Source organism: Glandiceps talaboti, chromosome 1 (assembly GCF_964340395.1).
Source record: "Glandiceps talaboti chromosome 1, keGlaTala1.1, whole genome shotgun sequence".
Lineage (NCBI taxonomy): Eukaryota > Metazoa > Hemichordata > Enteropneusta > Spengelidae > Glandiceps > Glandiceps talaboti.
This window is the reverse complement of record NC_135549.1, coordinates 5,612,357-5,638,465: the sequence shown is the minus strand read 5'-3', so window position 1 is coordinate 5,638,465 and position 26,109 is coordinate 5,612,357. Positions and strand designations below refer to the sequence as shown.

At 33.9% G+C, this 26,109-nt stretch overlaps 1 protein-coding gene across 1 annotated transcript in view; it reads right to left on the bottom strand.

The window, feature by feature from the left end:
- The window catches only part of LOC144436232 (plexin-B-like), a 28,669-nt gene extending 2,871 nt beyond the window's left edge, over window positions 1-25,798 (bottom strand). The window contains exons 1-28 of the mRNA XM_078124974.1: window positions 25,746-25,798; window positions 23,686-24,798; window positions 22,718-22,897; window positions 20,303-20,437; window positions 19,470-19,570; window positions 18,589-18,718; window positions 18,194-18,353; window positions 16,698-16,794; window positions 15,874-15,994; window positions 13,797-13,934; window positions 13,366-13,464; window positions 12,698-12,791; window positions 12,319-12,512; window positions 11,570-11,718; window positions 10,733-10,841; window positions 10,063-10,199; window positions 9,384-9,560; window positions 8,931-9,024; window positions 8,026-8,271; window positions 7,292-7,468; window positions 6,344-6,587; window positions 5,890-5,987; window positions 5,297-5,418; window positions 4,825-4,890; window positions 3,319-3,393; window positions 2,078-2,144; window positions 1,266-1,371; window positions 690-864 (exon numbers count right to left, since the gene is read on the bottom strand). Of these exons, the coding sequence (XP_077981100.1) occupies window positions 690-864; window positions 1,266-1,371; window positions 2,078-2,144; window positions 3,319-3,393; window positions 4,825-4,890; window positions 5,297-5,418; window positions 5,890-5,987; window positions 6,344-6,587; window positions 7,292-7,468; window positions 8,026-8,271; window positions 8,931-9,024; window positions 9,384-9,560; window positions 10,063-10,199; window positions 10,733-10,841; window positions 11,570-11,718; window positions 12,319-12,512; window positions 12,698-12,791; window positions 13,366-13,464; window positions 13,797-13,934; window positions 15,874-15,994; window positions 16,698-16,794; window positions 18,194-18,353; window positions 18,589-18,718; window positions 19,470-19,570; window positions 20,303-20,437; window positions 22,718-22,897; window positions 23,686-24,771 (4,577 nt within the window). The 5' untranslated portion in view covers window positions 24,772-24,798; window positions 25,746-25,798. The remainder of the gene's footprint in view (window positions 1-689; window positions 865-1,265; window positions 1,372-2,077; window positions 2,145-3,318; window positions 3,394-4,824; window positions 4,891-5,296; window positions 5,419-5,889; window positions 5,988-6,343; window positions 6,588-7,291; window positions 7,469-8,025; window positions 8,272-8,930; window positions 9,025-9,383; window positions 9,561-10,062; window positions 10,200-10,732; window positions 10,842-11,569; window positions 11,719-12,318; window positions 12,513-12,697; window positions 12,792-13,365; window positions 13,465-13,796; window positions 13,935-15,873; window positions 15,995-16,697; window positions 16,795-18,193; window positions 18,354-18,588; window positions 18,719-19,469; window positions 19,571-20,302; window positions 20,438-22,717; window positions 22,898-23,685; window positions 24,799-25,745) is intronic.
- Window positions 25,799-26,109: the final 311 nt, after the last annotated feature.

Genomic DNA, 26,109 nt, shown 5'->3' with positions numbered 1-26,109 from the left:
TGGACAATAATAAATTAGTGATTTCTTCTTCCATTTGTTTGATACTAGTACATGTTTACATGATTACATTTATACATAAGTTTATGTACTAAAACCTTTAATTACTGTCGTGATGGAAATGGAAAATGGAAATGTTATTTTGCTTTTGACTTCAACACAGATTATTTGGTACTTCAATCCATCACAAAATGAAACATCACTATTATGAGACATGTTGTTATATAATTATAGCCAAGTATAATGTACTTATAGAAACCATGGCAATGGTGATTCTGATCGACCATTTAATTTTGATATTCTTAAGTATGTTAATCAAAGACACTTGTCTTGCAGTCTAAATTGTGTTTCACTGCGTGTAGCACTACATATATAGTATAAGATTATAATGTGTGAAAGTAGTACAAAGTAAGTGGCAGTAAGATCGATAGATAGAGGAGGCCTCTGAATAAGGAAATCCCCCCAATGATGAACACGGTGGGGTTTTGTGTAGGCTCAATCACATCTGGACAATGTGTTCACTACATCATTATCTAGTGGTGAACAGTAATCATAATCAGTTAATCAGCTTGACCATCAGTCATGTTGCCAAAATGTAAAATGTAAAATGTAACGAGGTTCTGTATCAAGGAACATTATTCTAATTATTTGAAGTTCCAACCTTATGAACCTGTTTACTGAGTGTTATTTACCTACTATTCTTCAATGTATTTTCCATGAGTCCTGTGTCACTGTGATGAGAATTGACCACACTGTCAAGATAATCAAACATGTACTTGACAGGAAGTAGGGGTTTTCCAGTCTTTACCTTATCCATTGTCAGTAGTGTTTTGAAGACATCCTGAGCTCGCTCATTTACTGTTCCTTGTACACATGCAAACAAAATTAAATCTCCTCTCCTTAAAATCTCAAAATCATAAAATTCTGAAGTATTACATTGCAAGCAGACTAACCACAATATTATTCAAATTGTATACATTAACTGCACTTGTCCGTCAACTAGCAATGATATTACTATTAAAATATAGAATCTTAAGTTTGAAGTTGCGTCGTAAGCCCAAGTGGTTCATATCTGACGTATGCACTTATCACTGATCCAATAAACATCAAAAGATACACTGGTGATGCTATTTATTCACAGAGATTGCCGACTTCTGAAAGCATCGTCCACTTGTCTTTATATTTAATTCATAGGAACATATACAACTGCATCAGATACTTTTTTACACATTTGATTTCTCAAGCATAAACATTTAACATGTACTTATCACTGAGGTTGACAGCTCCAGTGTAGCCAACACCACTCACAGCTTCTTTGTTGACTTTGTCATCAATAGATTTGAACAGTAGATAGATGGGTTCTCCTCCTGAAGTCTACTTAATTTACATAAAAATAGCACATCACAGATTGTCTTACATCTGATTTCATTAACCATTTTAGCAATCAAGAATTAAATTTGGAATATTAATTAACAAAGTACCATATACCACAATAGTTATATCCATTGATATGAGAGGAAATGTTCTCGCCAAAGTCAAAGTTCTAGCAAGTGTTTGATGACTGCATGGATTAAAAATTTTATAATTATATTTCATCTCAAATATTAAGAATTAGGAAATGTGCATATAACCACACATTCCTGAAATGAGTGGGGCAAATGCCAGTTGTGTTAATGCTAATTATGACAAATTGATTTTAATGTCATAAAAAAACATAGTGAACAATAGTGTTGTTTTGGCATTACAATGGGAAAATAAACGTTCATTGACCCTGGGTTCATAGTTTCAAATGAAAAGCTATACTCAAACTCAAAATATTTTTGTAAGCAAGTCCCAAATACTTGCTGATGCCTTGATGATGATCTATCATGGTTGCACTACAATGAAACACAATAAATGCCTACAGTAGTACAACCCTACCAATGCTAATGAGGTGTTGGCAAAAAATTGTGATTCGCTTCCACAACATTTTTTGACCGAGTAGAAAATTTTATTTCAAAAGATGGAAGTAGTACTTGTATTATTTCTGAACTGGCTTTTGAAATATGTCATTCAAAAGATTGATTGGAATTAGTTTTACCTTAATGAATGGATACAGCGCCAAGACAAACCAGTTGTATAGTAAAGTTTCAGTGATAGATTCAGTTCTATAGAAAGAAATGACAAGTCTTAGTAGTACACACAGTCCTCTCTCAAATACTTTACTTCTATGTGACTGAATGGACATTTGATTTCAAAGTAATTGGTGACAATGAATTAAATAACAACTACAAAGTATCTGCAGGAAATTGCTGAATTTCAATAATAGAACCTGTAGATCCAGGTCAAGGCGACAAGTCAATGTCTCAAAAGAAAGTTTAATCTAGGCAATATGGGGTAAACAATTGAATGTACACTGTACTCTCTACGTATCAACGTTTTTTGAGTTATGTGGTAAATTATGATTGTCCACTACACATATGGCTGCCATTGAGTGGAAAGTGCTATGAACACCAAAAGTATTGCATCCATATATTTATCTTGTTCAGTATTACCTTTAGACATTCTCTAAAAGAAATTAGCCACACACACAAATATTACTATGCAAGTAATGGGCTTAATTTTGATGGTCTACCCTGGAGGTCCTGGTAAAGGTTAAAGGTCATACAAAAGAGTCTGCTTATGATTATATGGGTTTAGACACTTGAAAGGAGTCTCTATGACTTAAAGTGTTGAGTTGTGCAGTAATATAGTGATTGGCTGCCATTCAGTAAAAGTGATGAGCACCAAAAATGATATCCATTTTCCTTTCTTCAAAATTACTTGACAACTTGATTTAAAAGAAATTGGCTATAAAAATAAATACTACAATATGTCTGTGATAGGCAGGAATTGGCTTGATTTTGATAATTGACACTAAAGGTCAAGGTCAAGGTCTCAAAAGATAGCTTGCATCTGATAATATAGGGTTAAGATACTTCAATGGAGTACCTGTGTTACAGTTTTTAAGTTATGCAGTAAATATTGATTTTAACCACAAATACAATGTATGGCTGCCTGGAAAGGTGACATATCATGTGGGAGATATGCACGTCAATTTGTTTGGCAGTGCCATTTGGTCAAATTCCATATACTAAAAACAAATTGACGTGCATATCTCCCACATGATATGTCACCTTTCCAGGATTAAAAGAAGTCAGATATTGCATGTCTGAGAAATGACGTATTACAGATACACCGACGAACAGACAGAGCCCATTGCAATAGTCCCCATTCAGGGGACTAAAATGTGAACAGTTTTAGAAGGGGAAACTGTCTATGGTTAAAGTATATGTAGCTTACCTTTGTGACATAAATTCTTGGACATTTGCGTAGTCAGATCTGAAGGAAGGGTCAGCCAAGAGTTCTTTCAATACCCTAGAAAATGAATGTCATAATTGTAAATACATTTCAGTTCTACATGCAATTCTATTACTCGTTAAATAAGTTTGTTTCCACTGACTTCAAAATGTTTAACAAATAGCAGTTCAATAATAAGTAGGACACTCAAGAAATAAAACCATAGACACTTTGTCAAAGTACTTTGTCTAAAAATATTATAATTATTTCTCTAAATGTTTATTATACATTGGTTTGCTACATGTACTTAATAATAAGTATGAATTTGGTAAAAAAAAATTAAAATATGGAAAAATGAGTTCTGGATAAAAATTAATTTCATTATACTCTTATTAGTCACACAGACACACACACAGACACACACAGAAGAATGATGCTTAAACACACACACACACACACATACACACACACAGAGGACTGATGCTTCCACACTAACTTACTGCATTAATTTAAGGGTGTTCAAAAGCAGCGTAAATGAAATACAAACCAGTTAGTACTCAGCAGCAAGCGTACAAACGCAAATAGGGGGAGAGACCAGGAAGCTGAAGCAGCATTAAATCAAAGCATTACTATAGTAAACCAACTGAGAGACAAAGAAACAACATAAACATGTCGAAAGATAATTCAGGAACTTTTAAGTCTGTAGTTTAAAATATGTACATGTACAAGAACAGCATTATACATTTTTAAATGTGGTGTCAAAAATAACATTGTATGACCAAATCTGTTTTTAATTGAAATTCAGGAGTCATAAACTGTGGAAGTGTATGAAATTTATAATTGTCATGACTGCATGATGTTCAACATGCAGCTAAAATTGTTAACATTTCTTTCTCTTTCAAATGAGTTAGCTCTCATGATAAATATGACAGTCTACTAATAAATATTATATGAATAGTTTTAATCATATAAATGGAAAATTATAATGAGGTATGGTTGCCTTCCACTTGTCCAGGCACTGGCTACTACGTGTCATTCACATTTTCCTTGGCTGAATAAAAAAAAGATGCATGGATGATGGCTAAAAGGACAAGTGTAAATCTGGTTATAACTTCTGCCCCAATGTTTCAACTGTGCACAAATAGCCTTTTTCAAGTGCTAAAAAAACAAGCGAGCATTGTAAGGCTACTTGAGATCTGAATTATTTATTGTATACTGTTTGCAAGCTTGCAAGTCAAGGCCGTTTTAGCCTATCATTACGAAAGCTTTATTGTGACGGTTAACTACATGTACAGTTGTATGTTTAATACAAAACTATGCAAATGCATGAAGGGATAATTTGTCCATTTTTTGCATCTGCCAACCAATCTTGCCAATGTAAACAATACCCATTGTGTATATAATTTAAGCTTGCAAGTTTGTGTCTTACATGCAAGGAGTAAGATTATAATGCAGGGATATAGTTTTGCACATACATGTATGTTTGATGTTTAAAAAAACAATTCTTACTCAGTGAGGTACATCATCTTCCTTTCCTTATGAAGGGCTACAACCAGTAGGGCACAAATGTATTCTCTGAAATGGAAATTGCTATATTAATGCTTGAAATAACAGTATAATTTTAATATAGAAATTTCCTGTATTTGCATAGACAGAATATTATATACATGTATATGTTATATAGCCAGATGTTGCTCCGCGTCTATAACGTATAGCTATCTATCTACCTATCTTTAATACATACCTATACATACACATAATATACATATATATGCACATACAAATATCTACATACATACATTCATATGTGTGTGTGGTGTACACATTTAGGGCATCAATATATGGTTGGAAGCCTTTGTATTCAAAGACACATCTAAAGATATTCTAGTGACTTTGAGCAATATCAAATATGTTATGAATTAATGTTTCTTTTTACCCAACTGTAACCTCTGATTACTTATTGTGGCAAAGGAATACTTGCCTGTCTTTGACACTCATAAGTCTCGACTCTTGGAAAGTATGAACCACCATGCAGCAGAAGTCTTTACTGACAAGGAGAGAGTAGAAATCATCCAGAGCCTTGCCAACGTCATGACTTGTAATCTAAATCAAGATTTATTTTTCATCAGTCAGGAAAAGCAAAAAGTGTTTGCATGTGAAGAAAACAAAATATTGCAAATTGTTGATTTCAGAAAATAGAATTTTGTAATGTAGCAATTCAAGATATTATGGTATGATACTTTGAATTATGGAAAACAGTGAGAAGTATATATACATACACAGGCAATATAAACATTCATCCGAAAACAACCATGTTGATAGATCTATTCAAATTATTTATTACACACGTTTATTTTCTTTAGATGGCAAAAAATGCAATAACATCATTGAAAGGTGCATTATACAATGTGAACGGGTGAAAGTGTTCTCTGTTTATCATATCAAAATATATCATTTCATTTGTATGAGAATATCATATCAACAATTACCAATCATGTTGATTTAAAATTCGTTGTTAAATACACGTTTAAATACATTGCAAAAGTTTTGTGAAAAGTATGAATTATTACAAACCTTATCCCTCATTTGGAATATTGGTTGATGAGACTTGTCTCTATCAAATAACATGTTGGCAACATAATCATTGAAATTCAGGAAAGGTACATCGGTACCTATAAAACAATGTAAGCTGTTATATTTTTACCATTAATGGCAGCTTAAAACATTGGCTGAAGATGTATTTTTCATAAGTTTATTTACAGTATTTTTTTTCTTTGAAAAGTTATTATTTCATTATTATTGATACTATTAAAACTTCTTGGCCCTATTTGTCAAATTCAAAAGATATACAACTTCATTTTTTTTTCTTGTAATGTTGACATTTTTAATGTTTTGAAAGAATTTATTTTTTATCATTTACCCTTGTACTTCTTATGAATGAAATTTCCCTATGTCATGTGAAACTGAAACATACAACACATTAGGTAATGCAGCACAGAAAATTTGTGGTGTCATAATTGTAACTTACTATTCTTGTTTCTCACATCCACATTGACATCCAATACTTTCATCATAGTCTGCCTTGTGTAATCTTCCATTCGTCTATCTAATTTGTTCATTCGTCTTTTGAATACGATCAACAGCACGACTATAACAGTAATCAGGACACAAAAACCAACCACACTGCCAGAAATAATTGCAGGAATAAATTCTATGCTGTCTCTCTGGTATCGCAGATAGCCAATGAAGAATTGTAAGTTTCCAACAGCAACCTGCACAAAGAAAATTGATCTAGTTACTTTGGATAATGAAAGCCATATTTTCTATGCAAATTCTTTTAGCTGTGATCTTTCCTACATTTACATCGAATTTCTACCATACCATTCAGCTTTTATGTTTGATACAATCACGCAGAAACCAACAAGAATCTCCATATACAACAATTAACACTGAAGTAAATCACTTTTCCTATGTGCTCCACTCGTTTTATATAGTATTCATATCAAGTATAAAAGTACTGTTTCAATTGCTTTACTTACAAGCCTGGCATGTGACCTTTCTAATGTGGTCAATTAGCAAATGAAACATCATACTGTACACTTGATATTGATGCTGTAAACTACTATGGTGTATACAGAAAATGCTTTCAATTTTACTTTGGTGTTATGGGTTTTACCACACTTCAATAAGTGTATTAGTCTATTAAATGAAATAACATGAAATAACATGAAATATATGGAATATGAAAAAACAGGTGTGATGATAGAATAAATCATTTAAATATGACAGTTCATGTAATGACTGCTGCATTTCTGGAGATAATTGTTATACTTACTTCCATATATACAAGTAGCTTAGATTTATTGACACAGATTCAAGTTACATGTATATTCAAATTTCGTTATAATGTTTTTCTTCCGTTAATTGCTACTACTCTTTTTATCATACTTTTTTATGTTGTATGGTGTCAACTTACTGTAACTTCTGGAAGATTATTTTCTGTAGGATAGCCATCTTTGTTAACCCCTGAAGGTTCATTCTGTGGTGGTATGCAACTCAACTGGTTTGGTGAAAGACTAGTAACATTACAATTTTCATCACCAACAGTGACAGTAACTTCCTTACGAGTACAGGCAGAATTCAAATTTTTACCCTGAGAAGAAAGTCATATACTTTAATTAATTATAGGAAACTGACTCTAATTCTAAGGAAACCATTCCACAATCATTTACATTAATACAGTACATGATTATAGTATGGCACAACACAATGTATTCAAAGCTGTGCAACACTGCCAGTTGACATCTTAGTGATTAAAAGTTACCCTGTAGATGCATGTACACCTTCCCATACAACAGTTATTATAATATTCTCTGTATGCATCTAAGCAGATGCTGTAACATGTTACCCAAGTGGATTTTACATGTAACAGTGTTTGTTTTTTGTCTGATTCTTCTTTGCTCATAATCTATGTTATATATATATATATATATATATGTATATATATATATATATATATATATATATATATATATATATATATATATATATATATATATATTTATCTGCCTATCTATCTATCAATATATCTATCATCCACTGAAAAACAATGACACAGTGTTCAAATCAGTCTTGAAATGGAGAAATAACTGCTATTAAGCATATTTCTCAGAAATGAAGCAGTCAGTGTATATATAGAAGGGATACTACCTTAATTGGAAGTTGGACTCCTAGGTTTTCCATGATGTATCCATCATCTTCAAACTGGTAATACACTGGATCCTCATACACCTTGAATTGATATTCCAAGATAAACTCATGGCCATCCATTCTAAATCCAATTTGATATGTACACTGATCACCAGTGCATGTTTGTCGTTTGCGTCGTGATGTGGGAGATGTAACATTTGGAGTCACACATTGCATTAACTTTGACGATAAAACCACACAAGGATCCTGAGGATAAAAATGGTAATAATATGGTAATTAGCAATATAGCATAATTAGGTTAATCAGATGAGTGAATAAAGTGGAATACATGACAGGATTATACTGCATACAAAATAGTTTTGATCAAAGTCACATGACAGATTACATAGATATGACTCAATCATGAATTTACTTAACTTTGTGCATGTATAATCTTATGATGAACTTACTCTTTCATGCCCAATAGCTACCATGTACACACATAGTTACTAACTATCTACATTTGAATTGATGTCTTTATTGATCTCTTAATTAGAGAGAAATACAGTGACATGGATGAAGCCTAGAATGTATTTAGTATTTACAAGTAATAATTTCACAGGTTGGAATAAATATATTCCTTTTCATACAATGTCTTTCTTTATTGCTATAACTAATATCCCATTTGTGTGTGTGTGTGTGCCTGGCTTTTATTGTTTCCTTGTAACTGACTTTTTAATATAACTCACTGTACTTTGCATTTTATAGGAACTTTTATGAATCTTTAGGACCTGTTCGATATATCTTTTTGTGTGTCTAAATATTTTAACTGATATGTGAACTCAAGCAATTTGACCATTGACTTGTGGTCATAATTTTGATTTAATAAACCACCTATTACTATTATTATCATTATTGTGACTTACAGATATGAAAATACCAGTATCACTTGTAATCGTCATCAATGGTTCCCTTACAGATATGAAATGTATACCTGTGACATTAAGTTTCCGACCACCACTGAAAAAATGAGAAAATCTGATGTTAATAATCACAAAATTCATAAATTGATCAAACTTAGTTTTGAGCAATCAACACTTTAAAGCTCACAAAAAATATCACCTTTTCAGACCATACACATCTATAAATTTGGTTGTAAAAAATTTATCTTGAAGCATTATTGGGATATTTGCAATTATATGTTTCACAGTTCAAGCTGAAAGCAATGTCAGGGAATATTCACAATGGATTGATAATGTATCTTTGTAGCATTGTAACCATTCTAAACATAAGTTATGTCTGAAGTGGTAGAAATAATAATTCAAGAACTAGTATTCATGCATCTGTTCTCACTCAACATTAGACATTTCACTACTCACCTCTTTATACTTTCCAGTGGGTAAACAGATGTGACATTTGGGTTCTCTGTATACTCAAACAATTTATCATCTGGTGCGAAGCGTACAGCTCCATCAAAGGACACTAACAATTTCAAGTCACTTTGTATAGGATGGTCAGAAGTCATACAAATCAAAACTGTCTCATTCACTTCATCTCTACAAAGAATAGAACAACAAGGAGAATCTTTGAAAACTTCCATTTCTAAATAAGACATAAGAATATTTCATGTTTACGTTATCTTGTAACTTGCATTTAGATTTGCATAAATGAATGAATGAATGAACAAATGAATAAATAACTTAAATAAGTAAATGAATTAATGAATGAGTAATTATCAAATTAAAGTAAATCAGTAAGTAAAGTGAGCATTAAGTAAATAAATAAATAAATAAATAAGCTGAATGAAACTCTCTACCTAGATTCATATGGTCCTATTTTGGTTATTTACTAATGGGAAAACACCAGTAATTAATTGAGATAAGAAATGCTTTTATATTAACTTTTCAGAAAGATGTGGAAGGTATCAATTTGTTAATTATGCATAAGTACATGAGGTAGATTAATAACAGTATTGTTATATCTATGATGATCTGAATGTATTACAGGTATAAGCATACAGTCACAGCATGTACCATGATGTAGTTCATATTCATTTACCTATCCACCTCACAAGGTGAGCCATCAATATCAACAGTGATATGTCTTCCTGCATCCATGTATTCCCCAGTGATAACCAATCTAGTACCACCTGCTTCAGGACCAATTTTAGGATTAAAGTCCACCACATTTGGATTCTGTTGGACAGAATAAAATAAACTGAGAACATGCATGTGCATCAATTTAATATCATAATATCTTTGTAAGTATTACAAACATTATGAAGAGAATTATCTACCCTCCCAATAAGTAAGTAACTGTAACATACTGAAGCAAATTGCACATAGCCAAATTGTTTTTCTCTGTAATTTGTTAGGCTGTTGGCTTACGCCATAACGTGACATCCTCATGCATCAGTCAACCCCGACAACTTTCTCCTAAACATTTAGTTCTTAATAACAACCTCATTTTATAAACTTCCCATATTCAAACATGTGGCACCTTGTTTATTATAGGTAGCCAGTTCTATCACTGAACCAAGTTGCTGCCCTGTCAAAGTATGGTAAAATGTGAAATGTACAAAAATGTGAATTTTGTGAGACTTCAATCTCTCACAGTTAGAAATTTTGAAAACTTTTCAAAAAACATTGCCAGTATACTGTTAGGAAAATGATAAGCTGTTTCGATTATAGAAAATTGAAGTTATCTATCAAAATGGTGTTTCTCTTACCCTGTAGTAGAAGTCATCTTCTGACTCACCGTTACCATTGCTGAGTTGTACCATCACCTTGCCAGATCCACAGCTGTTGTCTCCACATGGAGCAGTTGTACACTCAAGCCTTGGGATGTAAATAATAACACAATGGCATTGTTACAAGAACAACTGTTGAGTTTGGGCAATGATTACGGATGTCATTTTCAAAGGGTTTGATTGATAGGACATCATTCTGTCTTGGCAAGTTGATTCATAACAGTTCAATAGAAACACTACATCAAATTTGATTCCAATTAGTCCTGTAGTAGTTTTGTAAGGTTTTTAAAACCAAAAATGTGGCACATCCATTTTCATTTGAGCAATCTCACATCTACATGTGCACATCCTAAGTAATGTTCCATAAAATACGAAGGCAATTGGTCTAGTGGTTTTGACTTTGTCCTTCACATACATATGCATACATAGAGGTAAAAATATCATATTTCTAATACAATATTGTAATCACAATGCATATATCTAAAGATACATAATCAGGTTGGTTTTATGAAAATGACAGTGATGTCCTTGTTCCACAATGGCACATATCTGGCTTGCTTTCTCTACTACTTCAAAAATTCTTAGGCAATCAAGGAGTTAATTTAGTTTTACAAATGAATGACAAAGTAAAAAGTACCTTCATTTGTAGCACAGGTACAGAACACAGCAAGATAATGTTTTAAGAGAGAAAACACTTTATATAACCATTTTAAAAAATACTAAATTGTAAATCAGCAGTCTAAGAATATGTTTATATGTAGTATGACCTGATCATATACAAGCCCACTTTGATCAATATAGAGTAGACTTCCATACCCTTTAGCAACTTTGTATCTACTGGGAATGACTTCACATGGTAAACCAGCTACAGTCACACTCTTAATTGCTGATACTGCTTTCCCAAGGTTACTTCCATTGACAACTAATTCTGTGTTTCCTTCAATTGGACCAGATAAGGGCCATATCTACGGAAAAGAGAAACATTATTTAAAGCATAACTGTCACACATTTTTTTCAGACATAAAATTTACAATGAATGTTATTTCATTTGACAAAAGAGATGTCATGGCATTTAAATATACTTTTGCCTGTGGTGAAGATGTACTTGAATTTCAATGTTGGAAAACCTTTACATAAATTCCAATCTATGTTTAGTATAGCTACAGCAATTAATGCTAATGACTTTGAATGTCATAGCTAGTGATGTGAAAATTTGACCCAGTAACAGCATTTGTTTTGATTTGGGTAATCAATGACGTAATTGTCTTGCAAAACTCTCTCTGCACTTTTCCTCTTTAGCTGACCTGGTGGAGGTTAATGAATTCTTTTGCATCTACTGCAATTTTAATGCTTAGGAAACCTAGTGTCTAAATTCTTTAGGGTGCTATATTGAATCTATCTTTCATTTTTCTTGATTCAGAGTCTTTACTATTTCAAGCTGATAAATCTATATGTTTGAACCTTTATTTGTAGATGTATGTAACATAATGTCATCAATTGTTGTTGCTATACTTAAACCATGTACATGTATATCACACTTAACATGATTTTACTACTCTGCTTACCTCAGTAATGATTGGAGCACCACAAACATCATCAGCAGAATCTTGTGGTAACCAACTCCCACCAGTACAGAATTCTTCAATTTGACAGCTGTCTGATTTTGAACACCAACCACAGTTGAGTATTTCTTTAGTTGTGATGTTTGACAAACACTCACTGCAGTCACTTCGGTCAACAGAACAATCATACAAAGTTACTGCAACAAGAGAAATGCAATCCGAGACATGAAACTTTAACAATAAAAAAAATACAGACTTACTGCAACAAAAAGGTAGCAGAGTGTATTGAAATGAAATTCAGTCACTCTGCAGAGAAAATATGTTATCTGGGAGTACAATATACTACACAGACAGCAATCACTACTGTTAACAAATGTCTCACCTTGGTTACCATAGATGTCATCTATTTCAAAGTCTGCCTTCCATTCAACAGTCACATCCACAACTAATTCTTGCGTTGAAGTCTTGTAAGTGTACTGTAGAGAGAATATATTACACAAATAGTTAAACGTAACTTTGCTTTTTAAGTTTTTCATAATTGTCACTGTGAAGTTTATAACTAAACACTTTATTTGAAATTAGTTAATTTTATGTTAAACTATGTGTTTATGCTGTTGTATATTATGGCCCAGAAACACAACATAAATAAATAAATAAATAAATAAATAAATAAATAAATAAAATATACACACATATTTTCACTGGCAGTGCAAACCAAACAAATCATTGCATTACCTGGTGCATGCAAATGATATGCAAATGATAACACAAACAATATTTGCTGTACGTGAAAGCATTTGATTACACAATATAATTTGATGTTCCAGATAAACATTTCTAATTATAACAGAATGATATCGTACTTATGCTCAGGGAAGCACGGCTGCAGAGAACACAGCAAGTCCTCATGAAATAATTCGAGTACATGTATACATGTACACCACACATACAACTTGCGTGTCATAGGGTTTTGTCATATTACAATTTTAAATAGTTACTTTCAAAATATGTTTTCTATATTTGACCCTGCACATTCAATGGAATACTTACAGATCTTGGAACACATGTTATTGTATTGTCGTCATTTAGTGTTGCTGGTGTGTCTTGTTTCTCACCCTCAACATTTAAGATACACTTATAATTGGCATCCTAAAAAAAACGGAAACAGTAAAGACATGAATATCAATTAATTATACTAAATCAGGGCTTCTGGATCATTTCCTATATTGGGATTTGTCAGCATAATATGCTACCAGTCCAGTTAAATCAATGGATGATAGATTGTTTTTTGTGACTCACTATCCTTTTTTGGATAGCCAGCCGATGTCCTCATAAATTTCACCGTCTATATAATTATCATTGATATCATGCCAAATTAAATCAAATTTTCATTTCAATTAATCAATTCTCTTGGCTGAATGTAGTCAATACACATAATATTTTTTTTTATAAAGATATGGTATTCAAACCCACAGTCATACCTGTTTTGGCAGATTTGATACATTTGCATTTAAAAGGAATTCTCTGGGTGTACCAACTGGTATAAAAATCTTGTCATCTTGTTCCATTAGCTGAGGGCAGAACTCTTGACCTTTTCTGTCTGAGGATGAAAATATGTTCTGAAGGAGAAAATGTATTTGTTATACTCTTTGGCAAGTGACTCAAGCTGTATATAAGCATTGCACTTAGGCGATTGATCGATCTATTCCATTTTAATGGTAGTTTCAATGTATATATACCTTAATATATAGTTTCAATGTATTACCTTTAACTTAATTATGCTAATGATCTATTTACAATAACGTGAAGTCACGATTAAAAATACTTCAGTAAGTGTAAAGTAACACATGCTTTTACAATTGCAGCTACACAATTTATAACCAACAAGTCATTGAGAATGACATAGTCCCCGCTATAATTGGGTTTTAAGGAATTATCACTACTCTGATCACGCAACAACATTTGTGAACCTAAAACAAACAGACTTAGATATGTTGTGTGTGCTTGTTGGACATGGAATATGCCTCCAACAATAAAGGATTGGTTGGGTATGGGGGGATCATATCACGATGAAAATGGAGTCTGAGTTATGGCTTTGGACATGGAAAATTCACAAAACAAAATGTCTGCCAGGCAGCCATATTGGATCGTATCACGACGAAAATGGATATGCACATTTATGTCATAGAACACTGTCCTAATACCAACTTTGAATGAGATCTGTTTAAGTATGTCTGAATTATGGCTTTGGACATGGAAAATTCACAAACAAAATGGCTGCCAGGCAGCCATATTGGATCGTATCACGACGAAAATGGATATGCACATGTATGTCATAGAACACTGTCCTAATACCAACTTTGAATGAGATCTGTTCAAGCATGTCTGAGTTATGGCTTTGGACATGGAAAATTCATAAACAAAATGGCTGCCAGACATGAAAATTCGCAAACAAAATGGCTACCAGGCAGCCATATTGGATCGTATCACAATGAAAATGGATATGCACGTGTATGTCATAGAACACTGTCCTAATACCAACTTTGAATGAGATCTGATCAAGCATGTCTGTGTTATGGCTTTGGACATGAAAATTCACAAACAAAATGGCTGCTATGCGGCCATAATGGATCGTATCATGACAACAATGAATATGCACATGTATGTCATAGAACACTGTCCTAATACCAACTTTGAATGAGATCTGTTAAAGCATGTCTGAGTTATGGCTTTAGACAGGGAAAATTCGCAAACAAAATGGTTGCTAGGCGGCCATATTGGATCGTATCATAAAACAAATTGACGTGCATATGTATGCCATAGCATGTTGCCCCTGTACCAAGTTTGAAAAAAATCGGTCCAGGCATCTCCAAGAAACATCTGCGGACGGACGGACGGACGGACGGACGGACGCACAGACAGACGGAACCCAATCCATAAGTCCCCGTTCCGGACTTCGTCCGCGGGGACTAAAAACTGTATTATTAAGTCATCTTTAAAGTGACCATATAGATGAGGATTTGATAAATTGGATTTTTAATTTATAAAATAATTTTATCACGGCCTTATACTTGAAGAATCAAAGTGAAACAACATTGACAAAGTCTATGATTCTAACTTAATATACAGCAAAATGCGCTATATATATGTGTGTAAAATATTTTTTATTGCACGTACAATAACAAACATTTTAAAACATGTCATTTATTACTATTTTGCAATTTTTTGAGTTATAAAATAGGACTTGGCATATGTTTCACATTGGTTTTTCAGGTAGGATTTGTCCTGATGACATTTCTACAACAAGTACATGACTATAGCTAAGCCCAACTTGAAAAGATAGCTCTACATCTTTGTTTCTGATCAGCATCTTATTTATTTCATGTCCACACCAAACAGAATATTAACTTAATTGTTTACAACTCATTAGCTAGGTATTCACTAAAGCTAACCATTAACTTCAGGCAACACAGAGTAATGTTGGTTTTTTATTGATGTCATTGTTACATGCTTATTTTATAAGAAATTATCTAAAAATATACTATTATACTAACTTACATTTTCTCCAGCAACAATTAATTCATAATCATATAGTGAACATGAATTACTATTGTGTGTACATTGGTTGCCATAGGTACACCAATCACACGCCCAAGCACGAGTCACACAATCTGTACAGCTAGAACAAATAAAAGGGGGTGCATATACTTGTATTTGTCAGGATCACAAGACCTAAACAAACATGCATTTATACTTTGTTTTTCAAATTGACATCAGAATACCTGTCTGGTTGTGTATGAGCATAATGTACATTAGACATGAATACAGTTAATTTGCATAAAATGACTTTGCAAAGGAAATCTATTTTTAAACATATACAATAGGAGTCTAGGTCATTAAGGTCACAATCCTATTCACAATGTCTGACAGACCTTTGCACATAACTTGATAAAATGAATGTGTATATTTACAAAGCAATATGCACTGTGATTTATTTTATTGCTGGCTCAAAGAATTATTTTTGCTTGTGAAATTGAAAGGGCCTCAGCCTGTTCACGTCTTTGTCATTGGTTCTGCAGTTCTCAAAATAAGGCAAAACACTCCAAATCCACCCCACCCCCCACCCCACGGAGTTTTAAGCATGAAAATACTTTTAATCCTACTTATGGTTTATTCACTACATGGCTAGTAACTTGTCGTGCCCATTAGGTTACTAATACATGTTTTCTGATATACATTTCCTGAAGAAATGCTGTTGATTCAAAATGTGTACAAATGAGTTTATATGCATAGTGTCTGTAGACAATTAGTGTAAATCAGTTACTATAAACAAAATCAGACTTGCACTGCAGCTTATTTACATCTTGTGATACTTTACTTACATTTTGTGTGTAGAGCACTTATAGAAATGGAAATTTGTGTCAACAAAGTTGATATTTGTCTCTGTACTTCTGATGGCAAGTTGAACTGTCACATGATCTGAAATGAGGGCAGTGACTCAATCAATCAGTTTATTTCATAACAATAAGGCCACAGGCCCAAAGAGCAAACAGTAATACAAACGTTTCAGTTCATAGAGGGAGATTCCTCTCTATTTTTCATTGCAAAATAAATAAATGAAGCTAAATTATTTAGATAAGTTATATTATCTGAATTCAAAAGTGAAATAAACTTATCATAGGAAGGGTTTAAACAAAACCACCTTGGTAACATTTCTTTACGAAGGTCCTTGTAAAGCGGACAAATTGCTGAGAAATGGTACTCGTCCTCAATACAGTACAAATTATGTGTAATACAGTATTTGCAAAATCTTTGGTCAGCAGGAATGTTTTCATGTCGTCCCCTCTCAATTTGCAAAGGATGCGAGGAGCAGCGAAATCTTGACAGTGCTGTTCTAAATTTACACATTTTAACACAACTTAAATATCTCTCTGGTTCAAGCATTGATTTGAAAGTGTGGTAGGAACGAAGCCTAGGAGATGATTCGATATCTTCGTGCCAGATCTGACTAGCACAGTCTTTTAATCTTTGGGTGAATTCAGACAAAAACAAACTAGTGGAGCCTACACCCTGGTTCAACCATGCATGGCCGAATCCAAGGCGGCAAATTAAAGATTTGACGTTAAAAGCCCAGTTGACTGATTTTATACTCCTTACTTCTTCTAATCTTTTCAACATAATGTAGCATTTATAGGGGTATCTATCAGTGTCCATTTCTAATATTTTCAACCAATAGCTCACACACCTTTTAAAATACATGACACAGATGGGAAATCTACCACACTCTCCTATTGCTGCTAAATCATTTGTTTTCCCACTAACATTCAAAAGAAATTTACAGAACTGATAATGAACTTGTTCAACCTGGGGGGAATTTTCATAACCCCAAATTTCACTACCATACAGCAAAATAGGTGTAACATAAGTATCAAAAAGTTTGAAAGAGTCGGACATGGACATTCCACCCAGCTTCCTTAGCAAAGTCTTAAGTTGAAACAGTGAGGGCAGTGACTACATAGCATAAGGTCATGACCTATGAAATCAATTCATAGCGTCAGTGCAGTAAGGTCGTATTAGCCTATACAATTGCATAGCACATCTGCACTGACACGATGAAGTATGGTCACATACTAAGTGTTATTGTATGCACAATAGGTTTTCATATGTTCAATGTTACAATACTATTTTAAGAAATTTGTGTTCATAACTAAGCACCTAGCTTAATAGATTTGTTAAAACTGCAACATGCAAATAGAAAGAAATATATCACTGATCATATTATACTCTGGGTCTGATCTCTCAGACTTACAAATTGTTGAAAATACTACACATAGAAATAACAATAGAATCAGATCTGAACTGTACAATTGATATTTACCTTGTTTAGCTGGAATAGGTGGTCTTTGGTTGACTGGTGGTGTATCACAAGTCAGTTGATTTTCTGTCTTCATAGCATTATAATAGTATTGACCATCATATACACACTGGTATGTATTCTCTGATGTTTCATATGGAAGTTCTGTCACTGTTATATTAATCTGTAAGTTGGTAATTCATGGTGACACATGAAGAAAAAAAACATTTAACGTGAATAATTGTTTTTGAGTATGGGATGCACATCTCTTTTGCAGGGGGGGGGGAGACTACACCCTCCTCATCCAATCCTATAAAACATATAATACTCCTCATCCAAACCTATAAAACATATAATACTAGGGTAAAAAAGGTCCAGAGTAAAAATGTGTAATGACTACAGTTACAAGATATACATACCTTTTCTCTTGTATTAACTGGCATGCTGGCTGTGGGTACTATGGTAATGTCAACACATTCTGAATTTGAGAATACATCCAGCCATCTTGATTGGGAAATTGCATTTTGGCACTCACTAAACAGAGAACATCTATTTGATGAAAAAAAGCGTGCAGATGTTGATGAAACACAACTGATAGTACAAACCTTAAGGTTATAAGGTCATATGTAGGTCATACTTGTAAGACTGATTTATGTCTTACAATTAACATAGCCTGCATTTGCTGATATGGGGCTAGACTCTTGATGGTGTCTGAGTGTGTTAAAGTGTACGACATATGCAGTAATACATACAATGTAATATAAATATATTGGTGGTATACTACAAATGCGGCCACAATTTAGTAAAAAGTGACATGAGCATCAGAATCGATGCTTAATGTTTCCTTCTATACTACCAATGAACATGATAACAAATTAAAATGTCTGTGACATTCAATAACTGTCTTGATTTTGATTGATCCTGAACGTCAAGGTCAAGATCTTAGAAGTGAGCTTGCACATGAAAATATGGGCAGACTCTTGATTGGAGTCTCCATGTATTAGTACAGCTTTTGAGTTATACAGTAAATATTGATAAATATTTTTAACGATAAATTATATGGCTGTCATTGAGTGAAATTTGCAATTGTCACAAAACAAAGTGGCACACATATAACCGATTAAAATTGGAATTGACTTATCTGAGAAATGACATATATTATAGATGGTTGGAAGGACACATTCACATGTATAATTGTTACTATAATAGTTCCCCTTTTGGGGAGCCAATTACATATCACTGAATTAGTTGAATAATCAAAAAGGTTTTTGCCTAATAAAACAAGGACACAGTGGACTACCTTCTCTCCAAGGTACACCAGCCACAATATGGATCCCGAGATGAAAAGCAACTTTCACATGTGATATATTGACTGCACTTCTGTACCTTCAGTTTGTGAACCTAAGACAGTCAAATAACAGACAGATTGAGTAAACTAGTCTATATATCTGTGATGTCATATCATACAAGTGTTCCTCATTAAATTCCACTACTGTCTTACTTGTTGTTTATTTTATCAGGTGATTATACATTGGCAGGTGTTAATATAAAGCAGTATGGATTATTAAATAGCCATTCACAAATGTGGTGTTTTGAGTTTGTATGAAGCAATATGCCTTTTTGTTGAATTAAGCTGTCTAATAGGTATAGTTGGTAGTTTATTTGTATAATCATGTACATGTAATACATGTATGTGCCAGGTTACATCTTTTGTTCATATTTATGAGCTTTCATTCATTAACATGTTTTTCTTTTGGCAATAGGTAGTTTTCAAACTTTGCTTTAACTATCCTTGACTGTATAAAAGATGGAATAAATCCTGACTTTTGGCAGATATGAGTATCATCAAAATTTCATCTCTACATGATTGACACTATATTAACTCTTTCAAACAAAAGATCCCCCATTAGTGAGGACTTTTATTGTTTTCTTTCAAACTTATGTTTTCACTGAAAAAGCTATTAGCCTTATCTGCCCTTTACAGGAAACACATTAATATTAAAACATATTCTACACTGACTGTGGGTCTTTGAAAATCTCAGTTTACATGGCATATTAATTATATTAATCTCTGTTTGGCTGCACAAGTGCATCCAAGATTTCATTGTGCACTAGTCAGCACTGTTACTTCACCTGTTGTTCAGTTAGCACATACACATGGTCCTGTACTGGTTGAGAAAACATCATATCAGGAAGAACAGCTGAAGAATCATCCAGTAGTGTTATGTTTTCATAAACATTAGCTGTTGATGCTGATAAAAAGTGTACCTAAATAGGAAGGAAATTATACTGACTGATGTTAAACATCTGAAAAATACAAGATATACATGTAATATTGAAAACACTTTAAAGCATACCTTCACTAGCTATAGTTTTGTACATGAAATTGAGTACTGAGATGGGCCTAATAACCTTGACAGGACCCATGATGAAGTTTTTTACCATTATGTCACAATCGTCACATTAACCATAAATCTCACTGATCTTTCTATACTTGACATATATCTATACTTATCCACCGGACAAGTAGTTTTGGAGTTTTGGTTTTTTTACCAAAAAGTTGTCAAGACAGGGACAGACAAACATAAACCATTTGATTTCAGGGAAGGGGGGTGGGGGGGTGGATTTTAGGGAAAAAGTTGTCACAGGCCAAAAGTAGGGCAAAAAATAATATGCTGACCAACTCAAAACATAAAAAATTAGTTTCCAGGGTATGAGCTAAAAGACATTGTTGTGCTGCAAGTGCAGAAACTGACTACAATTGCCAAATTTCCAGGTACATGTGTTTCTGGCACCTACACTTTTAATTAAAGTTTCTTCTCAAATTTTTCTTCTCACTATTGGCAAATGCTGAAACAAACTGAAACACTACTGAATCAAATTACTAGAATACTGACCTATGAAAAAATACTTGCAAAATATGCAGATGTACAGTTTCATATTGCGGTTAGAAAAAGTAAATTAAATGCATACATAATAAGAAATGGGGACAGTTTTTGATATAATATACCCCTAATATCACTGAACCTGTAATATTCCAATGGCCGGACAGTGCACCCTGCATTAATGGTATTTTACTACTATCCTACCACAATTTCATGCAGTCATATAGAATGTAAAAGATGATTTCTAACTTCTGTTAAAAAATGATTTGATTTTCAGTATAGCTTCCTGAGGCACAATGCTCGACATCCATGGTCAGAAGTCAAGATATTTTGCACAAAATATATTTTTTACGTTTAACTCATGCACGTTTTTCTTCAAATCCAAACTTTAATTGCCATATTTATGATGGCTTGTTTCTGCATTACAGCAGGTCCTTTTGAAAGGATGAAAAGAATTTGGGGATGCTCCATCTTGAATGGTTTTCAAAGAAATTGGCAATTTTGTGTTTAATTCCCATAGTATTAACACAATATCCGGCAGCTTAATTTGGATATCATGCGACCTCAAAATTAGTCCAGTACATGTGCAGCTTCTTTTATTGATTTTAACTGAGAATAGATTTGACGTTTTTTTTAACCAAATTAATGTCGAAAATGTCAGATTTTTATTTTTAAGGTGCATGTTAATTGATATGATTTCATGAATGGGTCAGGGTGCATGTACTTTAGGGAGCTGGAGCCTTCAGTATTTACAAGTGGTGGGGGGGGGGGAATCACCTCCCCCCCCCCATTCTCCATTTGTAAAAACTGACCCTCTCCTTTGTCCCATTTTGTAAAACATGACCCTCCCCATGACAATTGCATATACTGAATGTTAATCAATATTCCCATTAAAAGTATACATACAAATTAAATGATTTTGACTCTGTATTAAAAAGCAATATTTCTACATATAAAGTGACAAACAGTAAAAGACTGGCTAGTTACCTTTCTCTTATAATCATACACAATCTAGTTAGTATCTAAAATGTGCTTTCCATGTTGTGCATGTAACTCTGCCTGATCTGGTCACTTGTAAAAGTTCCCTGATATCATTGTCATCACATCACTCTAATTTACTCACTGGTACTACTTTGAGTCAGTACAAGTACATTTGTATCACTGTCCGTGTTCTCTATGACATTCAAAACTAAATCATTATCATCATCATCATCATCAATGCTACCATCACCATCATATTTTAACAACAAGATTCACATACAGTGTGAGCGATAAGGTGAGATGGGTACACTCAACAAAATGCATTGTTTTATCAAACAATTTCCTTACAATATAATTATGTATTTTAATTTGTAATTTTGCATGTAAAGTACTCGTATAAATAAATGTGGAGAGCTCATCTCACTTTTACATCTCAAAACACACAAAACAAATTGACAATAATTGAATATTCAATTTGGTCACAAAACTACGGATTGTAAAATGTAACCCTCCCCCAAACATTGACAAATGCAATATATGACCCTCCCCCAAGGACAGGTTTGTAAAATGTGAGCCCCCCCCCCCCCGATTCCTCCTGCCCTCCCCCCTTGTAAATACTGAAGGCTCCCTTATAGAAACAAACAACTTACACAAGCTAGTATACATGAAATCAAGAGGTTACCTTCTGCATCTGTCCAGTTGAGGTTCCAATAATTCCAATGGTATGCTGTTCCACTGTTGTCATGGTAATAGATGATGTTAATATGTCACTGTACTCAAAAACAGCTTCATTTACTACTGGATCTACACCATTGGCATATCTGTATTGTTCATGGGTATAACACTCATATGGAGTAGGATCCTGTAAAATTGACAAACACTTTGAACTCGATCACCTTATAGTCCCTCTACAATTTTTATGCTCTTGAAAATACATGTATGAGGAGACGAGAGGCTCACATGGCAACTCTAGTATTAATGTCTGGAAAATAAATTGCTAAATTGGTTATCCTACCAAAGGGCCTAAATAACTGTATACATTGTAGATGCTGTTTACATAACCATAATTATTTTCATTGTTTATAAGTTTATTGCAATCTTTATGTAACTTAAACTTATTGATGTATCACAACTATTTAATGTTAACAGTAACAGAAACATAGTAAATGTGCTCTATTTGTACATTTGCAGTGTGTAGTGACAATTGAATAATTATGACCCTCCTCTTTTTTGTTGTCACAATACAATCATGCTTAGCAAGCACCTGAACTGTAATTATAATAATGATTACAACAAGCAAGTACCCCCCCCCCCTTTCCATCAAACGGTGCTACACTATCATTAATACATGTACATGAATAACTTACAATTATTGGTAGTTTTAGATCACAAGTAGCTCTATTGTAATTTTGGGCATCAAACACACTCATCGACTAGCACTTGTACTTACTGTTATTGGTAATGATAAACAAGTAACCCCCCCCCCCCATCATCAGTTTCAATCCATAGTTTTGTCCTTCAGTCATACATCCTTTAATGCAAATTTATCATATTGCATGTAACTTTACATATTCAACTCCTTTATTTTTGATGGTGATCTGTACATCTCTGTCAAAGGTGCTAAACTACATTAATAAATGAATAACTTACAGTTATTGTTGTTGGTCGTTGGTTACAAGTAGCTCCTGTCATTATTTCCAATGTATAGGAGGGATTTCCTCTGATACATCCTAGAATAGCATCACTGAATTCTTGTTCTATGTCAGTCATTCTGTACATACACACTGCTGACTGATGACTTGGTACTGGTTTATTGTTGGTGACTGTCTCTTGTTTAGCAAATACTGCAAACAATACTTCTTCTCTATCAGACAATCCTAGTTCTCTGGTTATATCAGTTGCTGGTCTGATGACATGAGCTGCTTGTATCAGGTTGTATAGGCTGCCATCATTGCCATGACACTCTAGTGTTACTTCAGTGTATGATTCGAATGTGTTAACATTCTCCTCTTGGCAAACTCTACTTATTCTTGATATGTAGTGTGAGGAGTTCACATCATCTGGATCTTGTCTTTGTGTGATTAGAAAGTAGCTGTAACCATGATAACTGAATCCTGACACATAATGAGTGATAAATGTACGATAAATACTTTGTATTGTTATCAATACAGGCTTTGTTCCAACAGTGGGTATAATAAATGGATTGGAATCTGTTATTTGTCTTAAACTTACAGCTGGGTCACCATGTGTTTCTTGAGTCCTTGTTACTCCCACATACATCATACGTTCATCACCATAACCAGGTGCTACAAACCCTACAGTACTGTCTTCAGCTCTCGGTGATGCTACATACACACCATTATCATCCACATCTATGGACAAGTCTTCAAGATTCCGTAGTTGACAGTAACCTCTGTAACTACCACAAGTCACTATGTTGTTATCATCTCTGTTGATAGACAGTATCTTGTTGTAATTATCAATCCATCCTTCATCTGGATCCTCTACTGGTCCTGTAGATACATTGTGTTCTAACTTCAAATCACTTGTCAGTTTATAGATATTATTTACACCTCCAATGTACACATCACCAGAGTGAATTACTGTCAGGTGATTGAAACCAATGGAATTGATGTCAGCAAATTTGGCTACTTCATAGATGTTGGCATGACAACAAGCTGTCAGACAGGTAAATATCAAGGTAATTTTGATTTTAACAGGGTTTTGTAATACCATTGTGTATTTTGAAGTAACCAGTAACACCTGTAAGGAAAAGTGAATAAAAATTGTCAAAGAAAATGTTATATAATAATAGCACAAAGGTACTTAAATTAGTAAACTGAATAAACTGGAGTTAATGTACTAGCTAGCTCGCAAGTGCTTGCACCCACAGCAATACCCTAATCCCACCAATTCAATTTCTAATCACACTTTGAACACGTTGGAATAGGTTAAAATAGGGTACTGATTCGTAAGAGTGGGGTCGGCCAGGGCACTTTATATACAACAATATGAAATTATGATTATACTAAGGTTTTTTCTGGATCATGGAGGTAGGAATTGGGTGGGCTATGATTCGCTAAATTAATATTAGCGCGCCTAATGACTAACTTCATTCAACATATGCATACATTGTTCAACTTCAAGGGTCCATGTCCATGACGATTGAATAAAATAGAAATCCGACTTTCTAATCCCTCTGATTCAAATCACGGAAAATTAATCTCGACCACGGACTGTGACACTAGCCCCGCCTACACGGCACTAAAAATCCTACCCGAGGTAGGATTCGGGATAGTTTAAAGCCCGTGTAGACGCAAGTTTCGCGTCCTGAACCTGTCCTGAAACCGTCCTGACTTTTAGGACACCTTTGAGAGGTTCCTGAAACCCTCCTGACTTCGTCCTATGACTATGTACTGTCGAGACGGAACGCGAGACATCTACGCCGCAACCTTCCTACGTGTAGACACAAATCTATCCTACCTCAGGTAGGACTTGGGACAGCCTCAGGTAGGACGACCTATGTGTAGATGGGGCTATTGTGACAGCATCATGTATACATTGATACATTGTATGCTTCGATCCCTGAGTCGATCCCTAGCGTTACGTCTTGACCACATACCCACAGCCCAGGTGAAGTATCTACTTTAGCTACGTCATGGCGATTTGACTCTTTTATCCAAAATATACACGAAAGCTGACATACTTACGATCAGAGAACCTTTTTCTTCAAAAAATGCATGGATGTAAGTATAGAACCAGTCCTGCTTGCAGATGGTGGTGCAAGGGTCGAATGACCCTCGGACTATACTAGTATAGTAGTATATAGCATGGATGTAATTACATGACGCACACCATGTGGTATTTATAAATTATAAGTGTAGATTGCTAATCCGAACACGCTTATAGCCTGAACAAGGAAGTGGGGGGGGGGGGGGGGGACACGACCAGTCTCTCCATTGGTAACTATTTGCTTGTTTGTTTGTTTGTTCATGTATTTATCTACTCATTTATAGGTTTATTTGGTTATGTGTTTGTTTGTTTGTTTGTTTGTTTGTTTAGTTGTATGTCGCG